The sequence below is a fragment of the Podarcis tiliguerta genome (genome assembly GCF_965153285.1).
Source record: "Podarcis tiliguerta genome assembly, chromosome: 6".
Lineage (NCBI taxonomy): Eukaryota > Metazoa > Chordata > Lepidosauria > Squamata > Lacertidae > Podarcis > Podarcis tiliguerta.
In genome coordinates this window covers 64,022,860-64,044,522 of record NC_139539.1, presented here as the reverse complement: position 1 = coordinate 64,044,522, position 21,663 = coordinate 64,022,860, and the positions used below count along the sequence as shown (strand labels likewise).

At 42.0% G+C, this 21,663-nt stretch overlaps 1 protein-coding gene across 6 annotated transcripts in view; it reads right to left on the bottom strand.

The window, feature by feature from the left end:
- ST6GALNAC3 (ST6 N-acetylgalactosaminide alpha-2,6-sialyltransferase 3) overlaps positions 1-21,663 on the bottom strand; it is a 643,023-nt gene that overhangs the window by 508,878 nt on the left and 112,482 nt on the right. For 5 of the 6 annotated variants that reach the window (XR_014513090.1, XM_083448456.1, XM_083448454.1 and 2 more), the window contains one exon: positions 6,780-6,971. The exons of the other annotated variant lie outside the window; for it this stretch is intronic. Coding sequence is in view for 4 of the 5 variants with exons in the window: in XM_083448454.1 (XP_083304580.1) it covers positions 6,780-6,971 (192 nt within the window). In the remaining variant the exon portion in view is untranslated. The remainder of the gene's footprint in view (positions 1-6,779; positions 6,972-21,663) is intronic. 6 annotated transcript variants of the gene reach the window in all.

Below are 21,663 nucleotides of genomic sequence, written 5' to 3'. Positions count from 1 at the left end.
GGGTTCTTCCAAAGAATTCACCTTGCGTTACATGTAAAACAGGCCACTACATTTCTATTGAATGAAGCTTGATCTCTGGATTCAGATATGGTCCCTAGATGTTGTTGGACTACAGCTCCCATCATTCCCAGCCAGCTTGGCTAATAGTCAGGTGTGATGGGAGATGTAGTCCAATATCACTTAGGGACCCAACATTGAAGAACATTCTTCTATTCCAAGGTTTGACATGATGGTTATAGGCAACCTTCAGTTTCTAACATAGTACGCCACTGAAAAAGAGGTACTAAGAAGCTGCAAGACAGAGATACTGCTTTAATGCTGCATACATCATGGGCTTCATGGAACCACCTGGTTGGCCACTGTGCAAAATAAGATGCTGGATGAGATGGTCCTTTGGTCTGAGCCAGCACAGCTCTTCTTATATACTAACCGTTTTAGTGAGGGGGGGGGCACAACTAGCCTCTCAAATGTGCCTTCCAGTGCCTGCCATTTCTCAATCTCTCTGTCTCAAGGAGGTGAGGTAGAAGGGGTGCCAGGAGGGTAGGACATGAAACCAAGGCACACTCTAGAATCCTTTCACACCACTGCAGATTATTCTTCTGTTGTGCACACTCATTTGGTGCAGGGCCAATGGATGCATTGGAAGCAGGGCCACAACTGTCTCATGAACTTCCTTTTTTACCTGGCTGGTGCTGCTCCTCTGTGAGGTTGAAGTGTGCTCAATAACCCTCTGCAACAGCACAACAATGCAGGGCCAGCCCTGTCTTTAGGCAGAGTGGGGGTTTATACACACTTACCTTTCCATCGCTCTTTCCAGGCCCAGTCTGTGCTTTAAATCTCTGTGTCCAAGCACATTTTCCTTTCTCTTCTTTTCTTTTTTGCTCCGGAGATTTCCCCACAAAAACCCACTCTTTAAAGCTCAATCAGAGCAAGCAGCAACCTGCAGAAAACCTGAATTGATGTTTGCTCCAACGAAGCACTAAGCGTCTGGTGCGAGAGCGTTCCACAGGGTGGACGTGACTACTAAGACGGCCCTCTGGCTGGTTCCCTGTAACCTCCATTGCCAGTTCAGACAGTTTCCTGTATTTGGAATGGTGAGGGCACCATCTTGGCCATCACCTCAGGGAGCAAAATGCATTGGGAGCAGCCCTTCAGAAATGACACTCCTAGTTTATGCACCTGCCCCCTCTCGACTGTCTTCATGCAGGGCAGCAGTAATAGCAAAGCATGAAAGTTAGGCACTACTTTCAACTCAGGTGGTTACCCCCAAACAAATCAATGGTGTGAAAGTTGCCAGGATACAGTCCAATTTCACACCCTCCCAGATGCCTCCCACTCCACTGGATTTGGGCAATGGAGATAGCAAGTGATGCTCTTTTATTGGCAAGCATTGTGGAAGGGTAAGGAGGTGAAGAGTGGACATGGCCCTCTTCTACCTGCCATCCTTTTAAAGTGGCCTGCAGCGAAAGCTAGGTGCCAACTGGGGTCGTGTGCTAAAGGAATGAGGGAAGCAGATGCCCTTGCAAGTGAACAGATGTCTAGGGCTCAGAGAACACAAGATTTGGAGCACGAAAAGCCACAGACTAGGGTGTAGAGCAATCTAGACCTCTGTAGGATAGCCATTCAGCTCCTTTGGCATGAAATGCTCGCTTGCATCTTTCACCTCTGTAAAGTTGAGAGTGATGCATTTATTTTAAGGGCAGAAAGGGTAAAATAGTCATTATGTTAATTACATGCCAGAAAGCCAGTACAGTGAACAACAGAAGTGTGGCTCAGGGGATAACGATAGCTGCCCTAACGTATTTTATTTTTATTTTATTTTCATGTGTTCCATCTATTTGGAAAACGTATTAACTATCCCAGGCTTTCAAAGCTAAAGCAGGAATCAAATTTACATAAATAAATAACATTAATAATTCAGATGACATTGGAAGCTTAAAATGCCAGCACAAACTCCAACTACCTTCCATCTCTCTTATAGGGAGCAAGATAATTTGTAACTAGGCCGCTTACGCTTCTTTCCATGGACAGCTTTTTTACACAGCACATAATCTCCTAGCAGAAAAGGGTCTGTGTGTTTATTAAGGGGCAAGTGCTTCCATACCCACCAACATTTTTCTGATGAAAATAGGGACATCCTAAGGAAAAGTGGGACGTTCTGGGATCAAATCAGAAACCAGGACGGCTTCTCAAAATCAGGGACATCCCTGGAAAATAGGGACATTGGAGGGTCTGTGCTTCCAGATGACATAAATCTAATCTATACAAACTCTACGTTTTATATAGAAACAGCTTCAACATTTTCTTAAAACTTACTTTCAAGAGCATTGTAACAGAAGAGTGAGTGGAGGAATGTTTGACAGCAGGAGAGTGTGTTGGGATGTAGGGTGGAGTTAGCATGAATGACAAGTGGAGAGACTCCATGAAGAACAATATTTAAGAGCACAAGAGGAGCTCTGCTGGATGAGGCCAAAGGCCCATCTAGCTCAGGCACATCAAAATTCCACTGCCCTCTCTCCTAATCTTGATGCAATCTTATCTTGATCTCTTAACTTTCTGATAATCCAGTCCAGTTTGATTTCATATCGCTTCTTCCTGTCTATAACATGGAAGCGTACTTTATCACCCTGTGGATGTTGGCTCTGAAGTTAGTGCAGTATGACTTATTCCCAAATAAATGGGTTGAGGATTATACCCTAAGGCTGAAAAGCCTATATACCAGCCACCACCAACCTGGTGCTCTTCACATACTTTGGACTAGAACTCCCATAATTCCTTCCTGTGATGGCTGGGAATAATGGAAGCCATAGACCAAAACATCTGGAGAGCACTAGATTGGGAAAGACTGCTCTACATGCATAACTGAAAGTAAATCTCACTGAATTCAATGGAACTTACTTCTAAGTGGACATCTGTTGGTTCGCACTGCAAGTTAAGTGCAATATATCCAGCATTTCATTTGAAATTATGAGGGGGAAATGTTAATTGTTGTTCCAAATAATGTGCTGCATCATAAATAAAACTGTAGACAGATCCCGGACACAAGCTAAAAATCATGGAGATATAGGGAAGGGTTGAAAGTGAAGCAAAATCAAGGAGAGTTAACTATAAAGAAAAGCAAAAGCACCTGTGATTTCAACCACCATTAAAAAACTCCAAATGATGAAGATGTCCTAATAGCAGGAGCAGGATATTTCAGAGATAAGTAACAGCAAGACACACAAAAAAGGTGCAGTGTAGAAATAACATATGAGATTTAGGGTTTGACAAGAAGTAAAGTACCACTAGAGCATAAAAACAAGAGGGAGTAGAGTATAAAGAGATAAGTGAAGAGAAAGATAAGGAGGAGACAGAACATGCAGACCTTTATAAACTACCAAAATAAATTTGAACTGGATGCTATAGGATAATGGAAGCCAGCCAGTATAGAACAGAAAAAGGAGAAGAAATTCAAGGAAAATGAGAAATGAGAAAAACCAAACGAACTAGAGGTGACTTTAAAAGAGAATCAAATGGTTGAAGATAATACACAGGAAAGTTAGATAAAAGAACATAAAAACATCCATGCTTCCTTTAAGGAAGTGGAAATAAATTTTCCTTTCCACTCTCTGAATCAAAAAGTTCTAAACACTTTTGCTCCCCTCTTTCAAGTCCCCCTGAATCACGAAGAAAGGGCTAGAAGTGGTATTTTCCTTTCTTCGTGTGCTCTCTGAAGAAGCATAATGCTATAGAAATCCTAGAAGAACCTACTGTGTCATCTGGCACATCAGACAATATGGAAGTGCTTTTGACATTCTCAGTCACTGCGAAAGTTGCACAAAGGGCAACCCGGGATGAATAGCGTATTTTTTGCTCTATAAGACTCACTTTTTCCCTCCTAAAAAGTAAGGGGAAATGTGTGTGCGTCTTATGGAGTGAATGCAGGCTGCGCAGCTATCCCAGAAGCCAGAACAGCAAGAGGGATTGCTGCTTTCACTGCGCAGCGATCCCTCTTGCTGTTCTGGCTTCTGAGATTCAGAATATTTTTTTTCTTCTTTTCCTCCTCCGAAAACTAGGTGCGTCTTGTGATCTGGTGCGTCTTATAGAGCGAAAAATACGGTAATTCCTTAGAGCCAGTTCACATTGCTGGAAATATACACCACACAGTAAGAATGTACGCTTATGTGCATTCATGCTACTGCATGTACAAAGTACGGTACACATTTTGGGACATGAGAAAATTACAGCAATTAGAGTGAACATATATGTACACAATTTCCATCTCCATTATACACACAAGAAGTAGTGGCAGGTGCCCATTAGGTGCCACAACCAGTAGCATGCATCCTATTCCTCTTCTTTTGTTCTTTTGAACCTCCAACCTTGTACCAATGGAAGTCATTATAACTTCAACGGACTATATTTCTAAACTTCCAGTGAAATTATGAAACCATTCTGCTGACATAAGCGTTTTTTAACCTGGAGTGAAAATTACCGAATGGTTAGAAAATACGGAAACATTGATTCACTGTGCTATAGTCGATCAATCACCACCTTGGTGTGCCGCTACATTTCACCTTCTTAAGTGCTACATATATCTTACGGAAGATGTATGATCACCAGACAAGTACTAAGTGTTCCACAATTATTTATTAGGCATCTCTGAATTAGAGATGCTGTTGTTGATGAAAGATGCTAGAGTCTATATACCAATCCACAAATGTTGTCCCTTATACCAATTACTGGCATAGGTGGAGGAAGCTATGAGGACAGCAACCTTGCATGACTTCTGGCTGCCTCTCACCATTGCAGCTTAATTGGTGGCTCAAGAGTTCTCATATCACATCCTCATCATGCACTCTCTTAACCAATCCAGTGTTGTAGCTATGCGAGTAGAATTAAAAACAAAAATGGGAAATAAAACTCTGTAAGTACATAAACAGAGTCCTGTTGGATCAGACCAGTATACCCATCTTGTCCACTATCCTGCTTTCCAGAGCAGCTAACCAGATGCCATTGGGGAACAGGATGGCCCTACCATTCTCAGTTCTGTCCCCATTTCTGCATCATAGTAATGGGTCAAAATGATAATTCTCCTCTCTGCTTTTCAAACAAAGTGGTTGTTAGAGGAGTTCAGGGGTGGAAACTGGAAGAAGCAATTTTCCTAATTATCTGCTCCCCTACTGGGCCTAATCCTGCCCCTTGGTCATTCTGTGCAGCTTCAGTAAAGAACTAAGACGGAGAGAGAGGGCACTCCTAAAATGTTCATATCGCCCCACTCTTTGGCTGAACAGTGACAGTGATCTCTCTCCTTATGCTCCATGCAGCCTCAGAGAACCATTAAATGTGGCGTGTTATCATCCATATTGGATAGTGTAATGCATATGTATAAAATACAGTCTCCATCCCCTTCCTACCCCCCTCCATCCCTTGCTAGCCATTGATCTTGACCTAGATATGACAATATCACAAATCATGAGGGTATTTCCTGGATTCACTGGATGGACACAACATTTTACGTCAAAGCTAGGTGAGTGGCTAACCTAGAGCATCCACAAGCTTTTATTCTGAGACTATGACTGCTGTCATAAATTGTTGGTGACAGAGCAGGATGTTGCTGTACTACAACTCCCATCATCCCTGACTATTGGCCATGTTGCCTGGAGTTGATGGGAGTTGGAGCTGAATATCATTGGATGGTCACAGGTTTCCCACCACTGGCATAGGGGAAAGATAATTCTAGAAATAGTAGTGCAATTTAAAACACAACTACTGTAAATATATACATAGAAGTGAAAGCTGCCAGAAATAAGGACACCGGGGGGGGGGGGAATGTAATTGTCATTTAGAGCAATTTTCATTTGTAGTGTAAGGCCTGTTCAGGTGCTAATGTTGGGGCTTAAGTGAACAAACGAGAAGGTGTGAGCTTGCACAAATTTTCTAGCTCTGCCTCTGCCCCCATCACCTTCTATGTATTCAAAGGCAGCTATCTTCCCAGGAAAAAATCCCCTGTATTCATGGATGCTACTGTTTTTGAACCCTGGAAAATCACCTGGCTGGAGTTGTTGTGAGTTGGAGTCCAACACATCTGGAGGGCAAGTTATTGGGAATGACTGCCTTAAAATTTATGCTAGCTTGTGCTAGTATTTCTTATATATACAGTGTTAGAAGCACACTGGATTCCATCATTGGGGGAAGATTCTGCAGTGGGGATTTCATACTTTTTAAAATTTTACATAAAACTTTTCTTACAACTGTTGCTATAGCTACAGCTCCAAGAGACCATAGCAACAGCATTGTATCATTCACAGCTTTAATCAAAGTTAACCACGACATGTTTTCTCTGAAATTAATTTATACTAAATATGAATGGGAACATTTAATTATATTAATTATATTTTGTTATGATAAGGTTGTATTTGTTGAAAAGAAAGATGCTATGCTCCATATGATATGCCCCTTGGGCCTTCAGGAAGACAAACAGTTATTTTGCTTTTGGAAGCTATCAGAAGTTACTTTGCTATTTGCTTCCGTGCTCAGTAAAAATAGCAAAGGCTTCAGTCCTAAACACACTTTTACTCAGGAATAAGCACCATTAAGCATAGATATCTAGCTCTCTGCAAATCCTCATGCGAGAAGGGTTAACCAATTAAATACTCATGATTTTAAAAATATATGGCTATTGTCACTTTCTACTGGACAAGACAAAATATGGACTATTCTGAATTATATGAATCATTAGCTTTCCTGATAATACAATAAATTATGTACGTTAAAGAGGCTTTAATGTGAATTCTTACCTCTTGGGTTCTCACATTCATATATCCATAGTGTGTCCTCAGAGGTTGCCGTTGTGTATAAAATGGCATCCACTTGGCACTTGTTTCTCCAAAGCAGCTGAATATCAGAGGAAAGCTGACTTCGTTTGTAAGGCGGGCAATGATCAGGAGCAGAAAGGCAGTTACAAAGCCAAGCACAATAATAGCCTTGCGCTGCAAACGAGAGAGAATTTTTTTAAAAAAGATTTTTCCAACCTATGCGAGGGAGAAAATACCCAAACCTATGTTCAATGTCGCTGTATATGATCTGATATTCACAGGGAGAAATTGCACATGTGGAGATCCCTGCTCATATCAATAAAAGGAAGCTGGTCTGCACAGACAAAGAAATGCATGCACACATCACTTCACTGTTCCACATATATGTATTTGTCTTAGGAAGCCATTCCATGTACACGGACACACTGGAGTTGGTCCAAGCATCATGTAGCGCAGGACAATATATCAATAAAAGGTAAAGGTAAAGGTACCCCTGCCCGTACGGGCCAGTCTTGACAGACTCTAGGGTTGTGCGCCCATCTCACTCAAAGAGGCCAGGGGCCAGCGCTGTCCGCAGACACTTCCGGGTCACGTGGCCAGCGTGACATCGCTGGTCTGGCGAGCCAGAGCCGCACACGGAAACGCCGTTTACCTTCCCGCTAGTAAGCGGTCCCTATTTATCTACTTGCACCCGGGAGTGCTTTCGAACTGCTAGGTTGGCAGGCGCTGGGACCGAACAACGGGAGCGCACCCCGCCGCGGGGATTCGAACCGCCGACCTTTCGATCGGCAAGCCCTAGGCGCTGAGGCTTTAACCCACAGCGCCACCCGCGTCCCAATATATCAATATATTGCCCCAAACTGGCTAGAAGTCCATATTGTGATTTTTTTTCCATAATTTTTGGTCTGGCAATATATCACAAAGCATTATTTGTGTGTGTGTGCGTGCGCGCGCATGTGCACGATGCAGGAATCCCAATGTGGGAAAAACTGTGAAGCGAGCCAATGGCTCTACATAGCTCCATCCTTATTTCACATATGATGATATATTGATATATCGTGATGTTTAGCTGGTGATCATCACAACGTTGAAAACCAGCTATCACCCCGCTGTAGCATCATGAAGCTCATGTGAAAACACTTCAAGGGTTTCCTAAAGTGTTAAAGTGGCAGATGTTTCTGAAAGTAAAGAGCTGCATAGTTATCAAAAATAAAGTAATTGGTTTGGGGGGCAAAGTATTTTATGAGGACAGTTTCTCTTGTTCATTTTTTTAAAAAAAAAACCTACCAAAAATAGACCTAGTTTTAATCCCCCTTTTTGTTAGTAGTGCACAGATGGAAATGTGACTTCTTGCAGGGTCTTCAAATTCACCTTGAGCAAGCAAAGCCTGTGTCATATATCTACAAGTGACTACAAACTGCAAAATCTGTCTCTTCTGGAACTACTAGCAACAACATCCCAACTGCTGAACAGATCAAAACAACAGAGCAAGGGTCTTTACTATTTAATGACTCAGGTTGATGAGCTAAAAAAAGAAGATACAAGTGATACCAAGAGGACAAGGAATGCAGGGTGCCAATACTGAGAGCTACAGGAATGTTGTTTGGATGGGGGTAGGGAGGATGGAGTAAAATTGAGTGGCAGAGTGAGAATGGAGTAGGAGAAGTGTAAATTAGATCTGTCAATTTTTCATGCCTGAGTCAACCTGCATCGCATCTCATATTGCAATGTTGCATTGCCTGCTATTTAACCATCGTACTGAAAGCAATTTCATGATTGCAAACAGCAGAAAAGGAGCTCCAATAAGGAAAACTAAAATAAACGGGTTTTTAAAAACACCAGTGTTCTTTAAAGTGCACATTATGTCTTAATGATGGCTTTTGAAGTTTGACCACCAGACACTGTATGCAATTATTGCTAGAACAATGTGTTCACTGAGCGCAGCGCAATCCCTATACAGGTGTGAGAGTAGGTGTTGATGAATGCACATACAGAACTGGCAATGCTTCTTAGCAAACAGGTACTTCTATGCCTAAACATTTCAAATTGGCTGGATCCAGAAAAGGTCAAATGGAGTTTATCTTACTAAATTTTTTAAAGACCAAATTTAGAAAAAGCACCCAAGAAATGACACTGAAGAAGGGCACACATCATTGTTCAATGAGACTCAGCGGAATGTTAATATGCTGCTTGCTTCCTGAACACCTATTGCTCAAAGTTGGCATCTATGTATTAATGAAATATAAATGTTGCACACATTTAATATAGGATACTTTATCAAGTGAGACCAATGCGTATTTATAATTTACTGTGCAAATCCTAGTCTTATGCCTGTGTGCATAAACATCCACAAAACTAATCATCTGGAACATTGCAAAACCAATGTTTTCCAGCTAAATTTGTGTTTGCTAAAAGGACAGAAAACCTGGTCCATTTTTGGTGAATGGAAACTGGGCATGCTTCACTTGAGATATCAACTTTGCCATGCTCTGTTAAAATGAATGGAAGTTGAACAACAACTCCACTCGGACAAGAAGAGGGAAGGCATTAAACACAATGGATGAATCAACCACTCATTTCAATGGAACTTTATATACAGGGAAAGCTCCCAGTGAATTGTGCCCATATTCTGTAAAAACTACCACTGCCTAGCAGGTACTATAAAATACCTTACAGATTTACAGCTTGAATACATGCAAATAATAATAATAATAGTTTTAATATGCTTTTATCCTTTAACAAACACCACCATTCAACCTGTTAAAATAAAATTATTGCACCCATAGTCGAACTATGGTTGAATTTGGGTTTTTTCTTTCTTTTATGACTACTTCTTCTGAATAACTGAAGCAGACATTAATTCAGAAGCTCTCTGTCTAATCTCTTCCATAGGGTAAAATTGGATGAACATAAAGTTGTTTAATATACACAATGCAATAACGTGCGGGCACATCTAGCATGCCTTGGCAATCCACACAGGATTCCCTATTTTTCTAGCAATCTTAAAAATCCAATCTCAATAATAAGATAACCCTGATTCTTGTCTCACTTAGTACTATGCAATCAGAATCATTCTGCCTGGCACGTATATCAAAATCAATAAGGAGAAGACATGATGAATCACTCTTTTTAGGATTAAATTTATGTGTGGTGAAGACAAAGAACAAGATAGTTTAAAATCTGTCCTGCAGTTCTACTGGTAGTATTTCTAAGGGAAACTGAGCATCATCCAGTCCGCTCCAGCTAAGATGCAGACTTCTGCGTATGTTCACAATCTCAGTTAGGAACTGCATGTGTAAATAGTAGTAAAGGATAGTCTCCCTCTTTAAACCAGTAGGCATGCTGGACATGTGTAGCAGAGTCCCCAAAAAAAGCATCAGAAAATCGGAAAACTGTGAACTGTGCTATTCAGTTGTTTGGGGGGAAATATAGGGGGCAATCCTAATTGCATCCACTGCCACAACAGGGCTGAACAGAGAGGCAAGGCCCCTGCCACGTCCAGTCTTGCCACACACAGTGGTCAAAGCAAAAAGTGAGGGTCAGGCAGATCACTGTGTTAGTCTTGATGTCTTGGGATCCAATGGACCCTGCACCAGCTTAGCTGCTACACAATCAGTACACAATATTTGGGGAGTTTCCACAGACTGCCACCAGTGGGGGCAGTCTCACTAGCAAGCCTCCCATCTAAGGATGTTTGAGAACTTCAACAAAATTGGGGGGGGGGAGGAGAGAGAAAGAGCAGAAATTGCTGCAGTTCATCTGCAGTCTGGAATGTGATCAGTATTTAGCAAAAACTGAGCGGAAACAGCACTGATTGTGAAAAACACAGGTCAGGATGGAAATTGGGGCTGCCCTTGAGACTGACCAAGAAACTCCAGCGGGTCAGTTATTTTGATTGTTGTTAGCCACCCTGAGCCCAGCCTTGGCTGGGGAGGGCGGGGTATAAATAAAATTTATTATTATTATTATTATTATTATTATTATTATTATTATTATTGCTGCTGCCTTCTTGCTTCCTGACTTCCACTTGCACATTCAGTCATGCTGACAGCAGGCAGTGAGAGGTGGACAAATACTGTCACTCAATTCAAACCAACCACCCCAGACTGGTGCAAAGGGGTGGGGGTGGGCTACTGCTCTGTTAGTCCCTTCCATCTGCTTTTTCTTCCCCAACCAGCTAATAAATATAATTGCCAATTTTTAAAATGGGGCTAAGCATGGACACGGGTTGATTAAGGCCAAAGATTTGTGATCACAACAGATGAGTTTCAATTTAACCACCTTCTTTCAATTTTCATTTTAATGCAGCACTTCACAGTGGATTTTTTTTTAATTAGGTATGTATTTACCATGAGTTATTCATTAGTTTCATTTCTGTAATGGAAACTATGGTGTATTGAATTAATTATTGAATTATCTGTCTTTTAAGACTTGATGTATACTATAAATGACAATTCTATTTTTTCCGTGTTCTAATTTCTGGCAGGTTTAACTAATATATCTATATTACAGAATGTGCTGAGCCTAAAGTGGCAACAATTTAAAGGTCTCAGAGGAAACCCAGCATCTTCAAAGCAATCCCACAGACAGAGCAGATGTTGTTGCGTCGGTAAGAAATATCTATTGCATGTAGAAATTAATAGTCGCTTGCAGAGTCAATAATTTACCTGCAGCAAAATAGGATGTAGAGAAGTAAATTGCAACTGAATCACCTCTTTACTATGTGCCCAGACTGTTCCAAAAAAAACTATCCATACTCTTAAATACAGGGCAGTTGATTCTGTCTGAATCCTCTGCCAAAGTATTTTGTGAACATGCTAAGTGGCCTTAGACAAGGCAGTACAGTGGTACCTTTGGATGCAAATTGGATCTGTTCTGGAGCCCCGTTTGTATCCTGAAGTGAACACAACCTGCATCCGTGTGTCTGCGCGTGCGTGGGTCGCGATTCACCACTTCCGAGCATGCGCGTGACGTCATTTTGAGCATCTGTGCATGTGCGAGCGGCGAAACCCGGAAGTTACATGCTCCGTTACTTCCGGGTCATTGCGGAGCGTAACCAGAAAATGCTTAACCTGAAGCTACTTCAACCTGAGGTATGACTGCAGCATTTGGAAGATTTTCCTCATATCTGCAGCATTTGGAATCAGCCTCATCTGTTTCAGAGCCACTGTATGTTGTTCTTATTCAGGTCCAAAGTTACTTTGTTAAACCCGAAACTCTGCTTTGTCTCATTAAATATAATAGGGATTCTAAGATCAGCTATAGGATCCCCCCCCCTTTATATAAATTAATGGAATTTGTAGGCAAAGGAGTCCCTCCAGAATGGATTAAGACTGCCAAATTTTGGGTAGATTTATTCCGGGATCTTCAAGAAGGGAACCTTTACATGCATGCATGCATACATACAAACAAACATACATACAATGCTTGTTTGTATTTCTGCCAAAACAGGATGCAAATTACAGACGTGGTTGCTCTTTCTGAGGGGATGAAGCCTACCTAATTTCAGAAAATAAGCACAGCAACCCCCCATTTTATGATGGGAAATAGAAATAATGTTTTCAACCCTTTTGGGGGGGGGCATTCCGTTTGAATATGGGAGCCTGAGGAAAGTGCTTCTGGGTAAGACGCCTGTCAAAGTTCAGACAAATTTGTCTAGGAACTATCGACTTTTTTTGGTCCTCCAAATATTATCCATGAAGAAAAAGAAAAGGAGGGTCATGAGTTTTCATTATTTGTTAAGGGAAACAATGATCAGGAAAGAGGCAGGCCACCCCAGGCCACTCTCCCCTCTCCGTTGAAACTTGGAGAATGGAGACCTGCATTAAGAATGGTTCAGTTTATTTAACTTTAAATCACAGTGATTGGAGTACACTGGGAGTAACCACACACACACACACACACACACACACACACATATGAGCTGGTTTTTATGGGCCTATTTTATCTGCAATTTTCCTGAATATATGAGAATGACAAACCTAGAAGGACAATTCAAAGGTAAAGATTAATGCAAAAGGTTTGAGTCTCTTAGATGACATGATATGGTGTAATATTGTACTGGTTTCGCAATATCTATTTTTATGACTGTAATGAAGAACTCAATCACTTTTTAATACTCCTGCACATTATAGTACTTTTATTGTCAAAGTGGTGCAGGTTTTCAGGCTTCATTTGATTTTTACTCATGTGTAATAGCCATTGAAAACAATAATGGCTGCACTTAGTAAATTTGTTTCATTTCAAGAACTACTGTATGTAAAACCTGTTTTATTTAATTTTGTCCTTTAGAGTCTTCTCACCCAAATGCTACCATCTATCACAAATATTGAAATGGCGGGGGAGAGTATGAAATAAAATGCCTTCCAAAAGAGGCCTTTTACATCAATATTACTAATTTTCACTTTTAAAATAATCTTTAAAGGTCTGGACATTTATTTAGATTTATGGCTTGCCTATTCTGAAAGGGAGAGGGTAAAAAAGGAGGGGGTGAGCAAGCCACCGTTCCCTCAATTTTCAATCATCAGTGGTAGAGTTCCATTGCCTATATAGCCAAAATGATGCCACAAACATTCAAGGGAACAATATCAGGAGCCTCAGGGAAACCGCATTACATTAAAATAAAAACCTAACAGGCAGAAGCCTAAAAGCAGCCCAATGAGGACTGAGCACGCTCAGTAGTCACCATGGAATGCTAACTGACCATTGTGGGGAAGGGGAGAAATGGAACGGATTAGCTGGAATTCTGAATAGCATCACTCCACACTGCAACACTTCATCACAAGTCCCACCTGTACTGAATACAGTGGTACCTCGGGTTACAGACGCTTCAGTTTACAGACGCTTCAGGTTACAGATTCCGCTATCCCAGAAATAGTACCTCGGGTTAAGAACTTTGCTTCAGGATTAGAACAGAAATTGCGCGGCAGCAGCGGGAGGCCCCATTAGCTAAAGTGGTACCTCAAGTTAAGAACAGTTTCAGGTTAAGAACGGACCTCCAGAACGCATTAAGTTCTTAACCCGAGGTACCACTGTATAATTCATCATATTTCAACATGGCATTCTCTCTCACGCTCGGCCAATGCAACACAAAGCCTATGGGTGATCCGCAAACAGGTACGCCTTACAACAATTGTGGAAGGTGCTCAAGGTTGGGCTTTGGCAAGGATGCCCCTTTTTGTTCCTGTTTAATCTGAACCTGTAGCAAAAAGGGCAGATATGATGCAGTATATATTGTGTGTTTCTGAAGTCACCAATAACTCCCCTGAGGGAAACATACAGCCCCTCTTCACAGCTGCTTTAGAGCTTTGATTTTTAGGGGGAGGGGGGAGAAGTCAAGACATCTAGTCATATTGGATATCTACCCCAGAGCAGCCTTCCTCAATTGCCCTTTAGATGTTGGACTACAACTCTCATTTTGCCTGACCATTGGCCACGATGGCTTATTATTGTATTAATAAGCGATGGATTATTGTAGTAATCCAAAACATCTGAAGGGGATTGGGGATGGCTGTGCCCTTCCTGGATCCAGAGACTGTATTGTATTGCAGGGGTAGCCAACATGGTGCCTTACAACTCCCATCAGCTCCACCTAGCATGGGCAATGGTCAGGCATGATGGGTACTGTATAATCAGAGGTTAACCACATCTGGGGGACACCAAGTTAGTTGCCCCAGTTGTAATGCAACACATGAAAGGAGAATGTATGTTGGGTCAAATCATTTTGGATGCATAGGTTGTTGTTTTTATATTAAAAAACCCCACTAGCTCCTTGAACTATGCCAGAAAGCCAACACCTTTCCTTTGTATACATTGTTGTTAAAGATAGCTTAAAACAGTGTAGCTCCTCTTCTCCACCCCCATTAGTCAATAGTATTATGCTCTGATTTTGAGAAACAACCTGAGGGCAATCTTGTCATTGTAGAACATGAGAATAAACTGTGCCCTGCCAATATTTCCCTTACCTGAGGACACTCTGTGGCTGAGAAAGCAACCTCCTGACTGAAACTGGCTTGTACTTTCTGGGAAAACTGCATCGGAAAAGCAGAACCATTGAGCAAGTGAGACTAAATTGCCTACTGCCAGCTGGGCAAGATTGCTTTCCTTTAAATATTCTGGATACACTCACAAGAAGGCACGTCTGATTTGACGCTAACAATAGAAACTGGCTTCCCACTTCATTTTCCATTTACAGGCCACTCAAGAACAAGGAGGACTTTCACAATCCTGCTGTTTGGCAAGAAATTTGGAACTACTCTCCATTCCCTTCCCCTCCTACCAAAAGTGGAATGAGAAAAAGGCGCAGTGCACATCCTTCCTTTGAAAAGCCAACACTTGTGGCAGCTAGTTACCAGTTTACAAAACTATCAGCCACAAACCCTGTATGGTTAAAAGTGGGTTTATTGCCCATACTCCTGAAATATATGCAATGTTTGATATGGATATATTGGCATATAAGTACATATAGTGGTACATATGTACATATGCCTTAGCTGCATGACTTTCCCTTATAAGAGCAAGTCAGTGCCACTATTCCTGCACAACTTTTTTTTTTAGTGCATAGCAGCCTTCATTAGCCATGTGGTGAAATAGTCACATAAACTTCTCTGGAATCTCAATGTTAGTTTTCCATCTGATCAGAAATCCTGGCCTCTTTCTCCCCTTACAAAGGGATGGAAGGGCCACAAGAACTGAACATACATATGAATACACCCTGCATTGCAACATGTTACATAGATTCTGTTTTTATGGATAATAATGTTGTCTGAGCAATGAACAAATAAAGTGGTATGCAGATGTACACAAGATGCTTGGTGGAGATTTGGACACACGATGCTTCATCACGTTGTGTTTGGGGTAGAAACAAGCCCTAATTCTTCCAAGCATTTAACCTCAGCAATAGAAGCGAGGCACTATTTGGGAGCGCTGAAATGAAAGAAAATCAGGTAATCGTTTTTCTTTTTTCCTTCTGACTTTCATATCCCACACAGCACCACTCTTGCTAGAGTTTCAAGTGTCCATCAGATTAGCTGCTCGCTCTCAGAGCCCAGGGAGAGAAAGAGGCCATTTTAGCAGCACCCTTGACTCGAAAAAAGAAATAAAACAAAAAGATTATTATGGCTTCAAAAAGAATTGGCAGAGCCATATTTCTCTGACAGACAACCAGATTTAGTAGACATCTGAGGATAAAAGCTGCCATATTTTGTGTGAAATATAGACACTCACTTTCATTCTCTTTCTCTTTCCCTTCATCTTACTTGCTTGTTTGTTTCTTTCTTTCTCTGTGTGTGTGTGTGCGCGCGTATGTGCAAAAGCAGGTGAGTGTGCATGCACACACACATCCAAGGACATTTCATCCCTCCAGGTCTAGCTGTATTCCAGCTCCTGGTCCATCTGTTAAAGTCATAATTTGCAGCCTGTACAAAGTAGGAATATATAACAAAGCTGTAAGTGAAGCTGCTGTTCATGTAGGATTTGCATTTTTCACACTATGTCCCAGCCTAACATTTATAACTGTTTTGGGCAATAACTCGGTCCCTGCTCCTGCCAACCTACCAGTTCGAAAGCATGTCAAAGTGCAAGTAGATAAATAGGGAAGGTAAATGGTGTTTCTGTGCGCTGCTCTGGTTTGACAGAAGCGGCTTAGTCATGCTGGCCACATGACCCGGAAGCTGTATGCCAGCTCCCTCGGCCAGTAAAGCGAGATGAGCGCCGCAACCCCAGAGTCGGTCATGACTGGACCTAATGGTCAGGGGTCCCTTTACCTAATTCTACAACTGTATAGTTTATTCTTTTTTAACCTGAATGTTCCCTGAAATGTAAATCTCCAAGGCAGCAATCCTATGCATACTTACTTGGAATTAAGTATGTGTAGGTTTGTACTGTGAAACTCAGATTGTTATACAAACAAGATTGGCCAACCCCAGAACAAATTTGGCTATCATAATTGCTTCAGGAATTTCAATCATTTTACAGTAATGCCACATAATAGCTCAGAGAGACTACGGGGTAGGGGGTGGGGAGAATCTTACCATTGGTCAAGCTTCTAGCTCATGAGGAACTTTGTGTGCATAGAGATCTGCATATATAAGCTTTCACCATCAGGATGTCAAGGTCTAACATATAGACATCACACATGGAGGCAACCACTAGACCTCAAAGATATTGCCATCAGAACAGTTTGTTGCCCCTCAGTTATGTGAGCACTCCATCACACTAGTAATGCACGAAAGGAGATAAAATCTTGCTAAAAGTGCTCAGACTTTCAGAGCTTTTCTGTGGGCAGAGTTAGAAGACTAAATGTGCCCTTGAAGGCGAAACAAAAAACCCCTGGCCCACATAATGCCTCAGAAACCCCAAATCATATTGTATTAGCCCGAATATAAGCCACATGTTTAAAAATGGAGGGGGGAGAAATACCCCCAAATAAGCCACTCCATTCATCACTGCTCCTGTCTGCATACTGGGGTGGGGGGGACCACACTGTGTTGCTGGCAGCCTTTCCCCTTCATTGCTCTCTCCCTTCCCAGCCTTGGGAAAAAGCCAGGGGGACTATGCGTGGGGCTGCTTTGCCGTGCTGCTGGCGCTGCTTGCCCCATGCTCCTGGCTGCATACCTAAGGTCACGAATATAAGCTGCACTTTAACTTATCATGGTCAGAATTTGGGGGGAAACTGAGGCTTATATTCAGGCCAATACAAAATATCAGTGTGGACTGGGCAGGCCCAATGATGAGGCAGAATGAGACCGTTATCTCAGGTGGCAAGAAAAGGGGAGAAGTGAACTGCCACCACCCTGAACTCACTAGACCTCCAACTCCTTGCCTGGGCCTCACTCTGAGAAAAGACAGGCACTGTACAATGCATGCTAACTGTATACAAGAGCAGCTTTGCGCATTACAAGATGTGAAAGGCAGGAAGTAAAGGAACTTTCATGCCATTCTTCTGTAGCTTTTTTACAAGTCTGAAGATCTTCTGCATCTACCCTCTGCCACAATTATCTCCCAATATGAAGAGCATGCCTGCATCTCACTGGATAAAGATATCCACATTTTGATTTAGGGCAACAAGCATAGGCATGGGACGTGGAACATAGGACGATGTTTTATACCAAATCAGATTGTTGACCCACCTAACTCTGTATTGTTTATGCCAGTGTTTCCCAAACTTGGGGCTCTGGCTGTTTTTGGACTACAGCTCCTATAATCCCTATATAGGAGGACAGGTGGTCAGGGAAGAAAGGAACTGAAGTTCAGAAACAGCTGGAGATCCAAGTTTGGGAAACACTGCTCTGCACTAACTGGCACCAGTTCTCTAGGGTTTCAGACTGTTGTTTTCCCCAGCCCTTCCTCAAGATGATGCCAAGGACTGAACTTGGGATGGTCTGAATGAAAAATATGTTTTCTACCATTAAGTTATGACGCTTTCCCATTTGGGAGGTGTCCCAGAGGGCTTGAACCCAAGGCCTTATGGCTAGCAGGGATTCACACCTCCTAGCAGGCCCACTGGGGAAAAACAATGGCATGGCTTATCTGAAAGGAAATAGTAAACTCTTCCCCAATATGTAGAAAGGTATGGAGGACGAGTGTGAAAGGCAGTGTTCAGTTCTCTTGCAGGAAACATCTTGATTAAGGCTTCTGAAATATTCTCATGTGCTTGTTTTCTCCAGCTGGCCTTATTTGTGCTTATATGGCAGGAGCTGCAGCTGGTTTTGCCAGCATGAAGTGCAGCTAAGTCTGGAATGTGTGGCAAGGGCCTGCATTCTCATTTGTTTTAATAGGTGATATATAAGCATATTTTCCCTCCATTACTATTTATTAGTTCATGTGTTCTTCAAATCATGACAACAGCCCAAAGGCCCAAAGGCAAGGTGCCGCCTTGTTGAGGAGGGTGCAAACATGATTTCATTACTTCTTATAATGATTTCCACTGAACAAGAGAAAAGACCACGTTTAATAGAGTTCTCCTAGAGAAACTCCTCCAGGTAGTGAAGGCTAATCTCTCACTGTTCTTGACAGAACAGTGGAAGTCTGGTAACATATATATCCCACCTAAACACATATTCGATCATCATATCACACCACTATCCTTCTGGGCGAGCTAACTGAATTGAACTCGACCTTCAGAGCCCTTGGAATGCAACAAAATATCTCTGTTTCCTGACATTTATGGGTGGCTTTTCTGCATGGCTGCCTTTATTGCCTTGAAAATAATGGTGAAAGCTGTGTGTACAAACCAGCTATAAACGCTGACAAATCACGCAAAGGGAAGATAGATTTATTCAGCATGGGTTACTGAAGAACTAAGTTAATCAGATAAAAGATTTACATTCCTCCCCCTTTTTTTACAGAAGACTATAGCTTCCTGGGATGTTTCCCTTAACAGCACATAATCATATTCACTTTATGATTTTATTTTAATTCAATTAGCAACCAACAAAAGAAAGCCCTTTCACTTACAAAGAGTGCTTTCTTCTTCAATGTTTCAGTGGATTGACGCATGTAAACTATAGTTAGTCTTCTGCAGACAAAGGATTTTGACTTATGTTGTGATATGCTCCAAACTGTCAGGGAGCTGTCTGGACTGGAAGGAGTACATCAACCTAGAATCATAGAATCATAGAGTTGGAAGAGACCACAAGGGCCATCGAGTCCAACCCCCTGCCAAGCAGGAAACACCATCAGACCACTCCTGACATATGGTTGTCAAGCCTCTGCTTAAAGACCTCCAAAGAAGGAGACTCCACCACACTCCTTGGCAGCAAATTCCACTGTTGAACAGCTCTTTCTGTCAGGAAATTCTTCCTAATGTTTAGGTGGAATCTTCTTTCTTGCAGTTTGGATCCATTGCTCCGTGTCCGCTTCTCTGGAGCAGCAGAAAACAACCTTTCTCCCTCCTTTATGTGACATCCTTTTATATATTTGAACATAGCTATCATATCCCCCTTTAACCTCCTCTTCTCCAGGCTAAACATGCCCAGCTCCCTTAGCCATTCCTCATAAGGCATCGTTTCCAGGCCTTTGACCATTTTGGTTGCCCTCCTCTGGACACATTCCAGTTTGTCAGTGTCCTTCTTGAACTGTGATGCCCAGAACTGGACACAGTACTCCAGGTGAGGTCTGACCAGAGCAGAATACAGTGGCACTATTACTTCCCTTGATGTCTGATCAGGGGCAGAACCTTGATCAGGAGATAGAAGAATGGAATGGAATCAAAGGACAGGACCATCACCTGTTCTTCGTGCTGCCCACTTCCTTGCACATGCAATGCACAGTTACCACTTTCCTTACAGCAAGAATGGAGTGCCTTCTAGTGCTTAGATGCAAAATCCCATCAGTCTCGGTCAGCATAGCCAATGATCAGGGATGATGAGAGGGAGTTGTAGTACAGCAACATCTGGGAAACCACAAGTTCCCCATCCCTGACCAAAAGCAAAATTCAAAACAAATTGGATGGTTCCTCCAATGAAAAAAAAATCTATAAGGAATTTCAGTGTAAAATGACCAAGTGTATCAATTTCACACATCTCTTAACTCTTCAACTCTCCAACTCAGCCAATTTTTGGTTGGACTTTTAGCTACTTGCAGGTACGAAAAGTATCTTAGCAATTCCATTGTTTCGTCAAACTGAACATCCAATGAGAATCTTCAGTTTCAAGAGTAATATGAGATGCACTTCCTTCCTCTGTTTCTGGTAAGAGGCTCTCCTTGTGGGCCAACAAGTCCATGTACCAGTATCTTTGGCGCACCTTGTCAAGCCAAGTTTGTGCCTGTCGCATGACCAGAGGGAGGCAGAAGTTTTTTATAGGTTGGTGCAGCAGAAACAAGAAAGGTGTTAGATAACAGGACAGGGTGTGTGTTGGGCAGATCTCCTCTCCATGGTTCCGTTGGCTGAGACCCCGAATTGAAGTCTCTGATGCCGTGATTTTGACGAGGCCACTCCTGAGAAAGTCAACTCAGTATCTGCTTCCAATCTGGAACGAGCACTTCATTATGTGAATTGGGTGCAAGACCCAAACAGCCTCTGCAGTTCAGACATTTTGAATACCCATGTCGTGCAAGGTGGGGAAAGGACCTCTCTCAAACTTGTCTGACACTCATCAAATTTGACCAGCCATCACTCTTATCAAATCTGATGGTCCAGTCTCTGTCTTCATGAAAAGCCCTGCATTGCTAGTATACTATACTTCATTGGTTGGGATGAGTTACTTTGTTAGATAGATTATTTGTGCAGGGTTATATTATTTGTGCTGTTGTCCAACAACAGAAAAACAGCTTTTTACAACTTCTGCAGCATAGTTACCTTCCTTGGCCCCAATGGTCAAAATTTCAGGATTGATCCTAGCATATGCGTCCTCATTTTGTATTTTTTTCTGGGATCTTCAGAGGATGGGCAGTATAAAAAACATTGTTTGTTTTTAAATATGTTGTACTTTGTGGACACGGTACTCTCTAAAGTCCTTTGCCAAGCACCTGCTTGCATTTTGCTACTGTAAAATTCTGCCATATGTCAACTGTCCCAAGATGAGAGAGAGACTCGGCTCAAAGTTCAGATTTAAGATTCAGTGCACTGAATTTCGGCAAGGGACCATGATATACACCACGCCTTTTATATTCTTTAAAAATTGACCCTCTCATCCATCGTTCCAATGACTCTTCGGTATTAATAAAACAAAAGAGCTATTTTAATCTAATACATCAGTCTGGTATGATGCCAGTATTTGAAGAAGTGTGATAAATGGAGTTATACTGAAGAACGTTTCAGCTAAAACCATGCTACTTTATTCCCTCGCCTAATGAAATGATTAACCTTAGTTATAGGTCAAGCCCAAGACCCACCTTTGCAGACATGGAACCCCAAAATAAATAT